The following is a 6560-nucleotide window of genomic DNA, read 5'->3' on the forward strand; positions in this document are numbered from 1 at the left end:
AAAAAAAAAAAAAAAAAAAAAACGCCAACAGACTTGAATTTTCGATTTTTCAAAAATTCAATCCGACTTAAATAAAAAAAAATTAAACTCAACCCAACTCTTAGGGCTTGGACTAATAGCTTAAATTGATGAGTTTTTGGATCATAAATGTGATATCCACATCTATTGGAGAAAGGAAAGAGCACCAACGCTTCGAAGGACATGGATCATGAGATTCCACACAGAGGATTGAGTGCTAGTGATGATGTTAGGCTCCAAAGGAAGTTGATTGTGAAAAAAACGAGTACCAACTAGGACTAGTGGGTCTCAAATAGGTAAATTGTGAGATATGATATCGACCCGAAAGAAGAAAAAAAAAATCATTTTTGTTTATATTAAAAAATGTCTACTTCAAAATATTGACAATAGTCCAATTTGGAGGTGGTAAAATTCTCGTGTCTATAGAATAGAATCGGTAATTACATCTGTTCCGCAGAATAACGTGGATGAGTGGGTCCCACGAGGTAGAAACAAAAATGGACGGTTTGGGTGGGATCTAATCATGAGGTGGAGGACACAGGATCGGATTAATATGAAGGGGTCAGATTCATTCATTTCATCGTGTTTAGGAAGAGGTTGGGTGGGAGTGACGTGGCAAGTGCTTCAAGGTTGATTTAGGAATTTAGGATCACTCGAAAAATAAAAAAAATAATTTATAGAAATTATATTTTTTTATAAATAAAATTAATATTTATTATTATTCCGGTTTGTTCGTTGCCGTCTATGGAATTTAAAGTTGAGAAGGAAGCTAATAGGTGGTAGGTTTTATTTATAGGGGCTCCCTATTATAGACACGTTATCCATATAAACACTTTTTAAGATTCCATTTTTAATTTTTTAATTTTTTTCCTACTTTAATAATATTGAATATAATTTTTAATTCTTAATCTCTTTAATTAATTTATTTTTTCCACAAAACATTATCTATTTTTTTAACTTAAAAATAATTAAGTCTAATTTATTTTATGAAATTTTAAAAAATAATGTCTCTTTTGGTAAAAGGCCCCAAAGACACAGATTCGTCGGATCAAAAGCGAGGCAACGCCTGCAGATTGGACACGTAAGTCATGGCGCAAATTCCAAAAGGTTCTTACCAAACCTATACCCTTTTCCCTCTCTCGTTTTCAGTTGCCGCCGTTATAAATAATTCCATATCGCCAATCCAACAATCACTTTCCTCTTCTACCGAAATCGATGCCGGCCGCCTTTGTTCTCCGTCGGTGCCGCTGCTCTCACCGTCGCTTCGTGATTCTAGGTATTGCGTTTACGGAGTATTTCCTGATTTTGAATTTCGCGATCTGTGATTTACTGGAACGCATCATTTTTGTTGATCCGAAGTTTAGTTGATTCGATCTAATAATGTTACGGCTGATTGATTGTGGTAGTCGATGGTAGTTGATGATCGGAGGGAGATGAACTTACCGATTGTTCTTCTTCGAATTTGATTCTGGTTGGAGGAATTATGGAGCGGGATTTGAACTGTGTCTACTTCCGAAAGAATCGCTTTCATCAGGTTCATTCTTCAATCTGATCTGATCTGTTTTAATTGCAAATTTGCGAGTCTATTTGTGATGTGATCGAGCAGAGAAAGTAAGAGAGTAAGGTTGCAAGTTTTTGTGATTCTTTTTTAACAGATTAATTGGAAGATTCTTAAATATCTGGTTGTCAAATGCTTCTTACGGGTCGAATTGAAAGACACCTAATTTTAGAAAATATTTCTCTCTCAAATTTCTCACCATTTTCTTTGATCATCAAGTTCATAAATGAGCTTTTCCTCCTAAATCTTAATTATATTTGGATTCTATTTTTTCTTAACTTTTATTAATTTAACTATTTTTAAAATTTTTATTTTCTATTTTATTTTTAAATTTCAAAACTAAGTTAGAAAATAATTTCAAATAATTTTGAAATTTAAATAAAACTGGTTTTTATTTAGATCCTCTTGAAATTAGTTTTTAATTAATTTTTCAAATTCCACATCAATTTTACTATTATTTAATAAAAATTATATTTAAAAATTAAAAATTCATTCTGACCAGAGTCCCAACCCAAAATTTAATTATTAAAATATTATTTTAATCAAAATTCAAAATTATTCTTACATTTATTTCAATTTTTAAAATTTAGAAATTTATCTGTATTTCTCTCCCATCATTTTTACCTCTCTATTAAATTTATTTTATTTCTTTTTAAAAAATTATCTTCAAAATTATTCTTATATTTATTTTAAAAATTTAGGAGTTTATCTGTATTTCTCTCCAATTTTTATATCTTTCTATTAAATTTATTTTATTTCTCGTAGAGAAGTCATTCTATTCTATTTTTTTTCCTCTCTCAACTTTTCCCACTCTTTTAGTTTTTAATGTTTCATCGTACCAAAATAATTTTTTAAAAGGTAGAGTCGAATACTAAAATAACTTTTTATCATTGTAATTATGATTAAATTATTTTTATTTAAAAACATATATTCTAAAATCATGTTTTTATTTTTAAATCGATAAACTTAAATTAAAATATTATAATGAGATTAGATTAGATATTTATATAGTTATAATATGAATTATATATATTATTAAATAAGATTTGAGTAGGTCTAGTACAAAGTGAAAATATTATATTAATCCTAGGTTAGGACCGGAGAAGAATAGAATTTTTTATCACAAATATTTTTATATCACTCCTAAATTAAAATAGGGATCTTATTATAATTTATTAGAATTAAAATAATTTCATTGACTAGAAATGACCATAACACAATTATTAATGTATTAATGACCATTTTTTTAAAAATTAAAACGCATAACAAATATAATATACTAATATAATTTTTAATTAACATTGATGATAATAAATTATCAAATTTTTTTTGTTTTATTTCGATAAATTATCAATTTTCTTTGTTTTATTTCGATTTATTTTATAACATTTTTTTATTTTAGAAAATAACAACTAATTAAAATAAATGTAAACAATATTTGAATATGTACTTTAAAAAATTATATTTGAATAATTTGTTTATCAATACAATATATTTAAGGATGAAAAATTTATGCAAAAAAATTGTATCAACATTATTAAAATTCAAAATATTAATTTTATTACTTTCTTTTTTTAAATTATTTATTTTTTTTGCTTGCACAGCTAAACTATCTATTAATAAATCAATTTTGGAAGATTTTTTTTGTTTTCTTACCCAATTTTATGTTTCATTTTTATATTAATATACATAATAATGTCTTTTCATAAAATAAATTTTGTTATTTTGGATTTTTTTTAATCTTGATAGCTAAATAATTTAATAGTAAATTAATAGAAAAAAATAAGAATCCAAAATATTCTCAAATATTAACGAAGTTTTACTTTTAAAATTTTAAAATTAATACGGTAATGTTTTTCATTTCACATTTAAAAAAAAAACAAAACAAAAATGAACTCTATTATTTTTCAAAATTTTAAAAATCTGTGAAATGAAGAATATGAAAATTTAAATTTTGTATATTAATTTCATAAAAAAAAAATTGACCATAAAAGGATTCTTGGTTTCTTTCTTTCCCTCTCTCTTATTTTTAAACAAATAAATCTCACACCACAAATAACCCTACAATTAATCCCAACCCACAAAACAACCAATTCAAACTCCCTACCAAACTGTTTAAAAAGGCAATCTCCCTAACAACAAACCAACTCACCATGGCTTCTCTCCCTCTCTTCATCCTCATTGTGGTCTTCACTCTCCCATCGGTCTCCCTTGCCGTCACGAAAGCTGAAGTTTCATATCTCATTGGCCGTCAACTTTTGGCTCTAAGAGAACACGATGAACTCCCAGATGACTATAAATATGATGCTGAAATTGATCCTCATGAAACTTTCATAAATGAGAGGTTGAAGAAGGCTTTTGTTGCCCTCAAAGCTTGGAAATCTGCCATATATTCTGACCCAAATAACTTCACTAAAAATTGGATTGGCAATGATGTCTGTCTTTATAGGGGCGTTTTTTGTACTACGGCACTTGATGACTCCACCGTTGAGGTTGTGGCTGGCATTGATTTGAATCATGCTGATATTGCAGGCTACTTGCCACCCGAGCTTGGACTCTTGACAGATTTGGCTTTGTTCCATATCAACTCTAATAGATTTTGTGGGATAATTCCTCGTAGCTTTTCTAAGCTGACTCTCATGTTTGAGTTTGATGTCAGTAACAACCGCTTCGTTGGCCATTTTCCAGAGGTTGTCTTTCATTGGCGTATCGCTAAGTTCCTCGATCTTAGGTTCAACGACTTTGAAGGAGAAGTCCCACCGGCACTCTTCACTATGACCTTCGACGCCATATTCTTAAACAACAATAGATTCAGTTCCTTAATCCCGGATACCATTGGAAACTCCACTGTCTCTCTTGTGTCCTTTGCGTACAACTACTTCTATGGCTGCATTCCCAGTTCTATCGGCCAAATGAGCAGCCTCAATCAGGTTCTCTTTATTGGCAACAAACTCCATGGCTGTCTCCCAGTCGAGATTGGAACACTTGTCAATCTAACGGTGCTTGATATCAGCAATAATAGCTTTCCTGGCTGGTTGCCCACATTGTCGGGGCTTAAGAATTTGCAGAGTTTGGATGTTAGTTACAATGAACTTAGAGGCTCTGTTTCTGGGGAGATATGCAAATTGCCTCATTTGCTTAACTTTAATTTCTCCTTTAATTATTTTGATGGGCAAGATGCAGAGTGTGTGACACCTAAAGATTCAAAAAAGATTTTTGATGATGCTCATAATTGCTTGCTTAATCGCCCGGGGCAGAGAGATGCTGAGACTTGTAGCTCTTTTATGATGAAATCGGTGGAATGTAGAAATTGTGGTGAAGATCCTACTACAAGGTCTCCAGTGGTGGTTCGTACGCCGATACCAACTCCAGAATCTCATCATGCAGTTCCATCCTCACCTCATCATCATCATGTAGTTCCACCAACTCCAGAATCGAGCGACACCCCGGTTCCGCAAGTTGAAACTCATCAACCTGCAGTTCCACCGTCGGTTCCGCAAGTTGAAACTCATCACACTGCAGTTCCACCGTCGGTTCCGCAAGTTGAAACTCATCACACTGCAGTTCCACCGTCGGTTCCGCAAGTTGAAACTCATCACACTGCAGTTCCACCGTCGGTTCCGCAAGTTGACACTCATCACACTGCAGTTCCACCGTCGGTTCCGCAAGTTGACACTCATCACACTGCAGTTCCACCGTCGGTTCCGCAAGTTGACACTCATCACACTGCAGTTCCACCGTCGGTTCCGCAAGTTGAAACACATCACACTGCAGTTCCACCGTCGGTTCCGCAAGTTGACACTCATCACACTGCAGTTCCACCGTCGGTTCCGCAAGTTGACACACATCACACTGCAGTTCCACCGTCGGTTCCGCAAGTTGAAACACATCACACTGCAGTTCCACCGTCGGTTCCGCAAGTTGAAACACATCACACTGCCGTTCCACCGTCGGTTTCCACTGCCGTTCCACCGTCGGTTTCCACTGCCGTTCCACCGTCGGTTTCCACTGCAGTTCCACCGTCGGTTTCCACTGCCGTTCCACCGTCGGTTTCCACTACCGTTCCACCGTCGGTTTCCACTGCCGTTTCACCGTCGGTTTCCACTACCGTTCCACCGTCGGTTCCGCAAGTCGAAACTCATCACCATGCAGTTCCACCGTCGGTTCCGCAAGTCGAAACTCATCACCATGCAGTTCCACCGGCGGTTCCGCAAGTCGAAACTCATCACCATGCAGTTCCACCGGCGGTTCCGCAAGTCGAAACTCATCACCATGCAGTTCCACCGGCGGTTCCGCAAGTCGAAACTCATCACCATGCAGTTCCACCGGCGGTTCCGCAAGTCGAAACTCATCACCATGCAGTTCCACCGGCGGTTCCGCAAGTCGAAACTCCATCATCCTCAACTACATCCTCACCTCTTCCTCCACCAACTCCAAAATCGGGCGAACCCCCTATACCACAAGTTGAAACTCCATCATCCTCGGATACATCCTCACCTCCTCCACCAACTCCAGAATCTGGCGAACCCCCTGTTCAAGTTGAAACTCCACCATCCTCAGATACATCCTCACCTCCTCCATCAACTCCAGAATCTGGCGAACCCCCTGTTCAAGTTGAAACTCCACCATCCTCAGACACATCCTCACCTCCTCTTCCACCAACTCCAGAATCGGGCGAACCCCCTGTTCCACAAGTTGAAACTCCACCATCCTCAGACACATCATCCCCTCCTATTCCACCAACTCCAGAATCGGGTAAACCCCCTGTTCCACAAGTTGAAATTCCACAATCCCCAGTTCCATCCTCATCTCCTCTTCCACCCCCTCCGACCACATATCCACCGCCACCCGTCTACTCCCCACCCCCTCCGACTGCGTCTCAACCGCCACCCGTCTACTCCCCACCCCCTCCGACCGCGTCTCCACCGCCACCCGTCTACTCCCCCCCACCTCCGACCGCGTCTCCACCGCCACCCGTCTACTC

At 36.4% G+C, this 6560-nt stretch overlaps 1 protein-coding gene across 1 annotated transcript in view; it reads left to right on the top strand.

Moving 5' to 3' along the window:
- Positions 1-6560, top strand: part of LOC111494877 (pollen-specific leucine-rich repeat extensin-like protein 1) — a 28180-nt gene that overhangs the window by 19270 nt on the left and 2350 nt on the right. Inside the window, exons 3-5 of the mRNA XM_023144864.1 lie at positions 340-348; positions 1461-1552; positions 4109-6552. Coding sequence (XP_023000632.1) covers positions 340-348; positions 1461-1552; positions 4109-6552 — 2545 coding nt within the window. The remainder of the gene's footprint in view (positions 1-339; positions 349-1460; positions 1553-4108; positions 6553-6560) is intronic.

This window comes from Cucurbita maxima, unplaced genomic scaffold (genome assembly GCF_002738345.1).
Source record: "Cucurbita maxima cultivar Rimu unplaced genomic scaffold, Cmax_1.0 Cma_Scf00020, whole genome shotgun sequence".
NCBI classification, from domain to species: domain Eukaryota; kingdom Viridiplantae; phylum Streptophyta; class Magnoliopsida; order Cucurbitales; family Cucurbitaceae; genus Cucurbita; species Cucurbita maxima.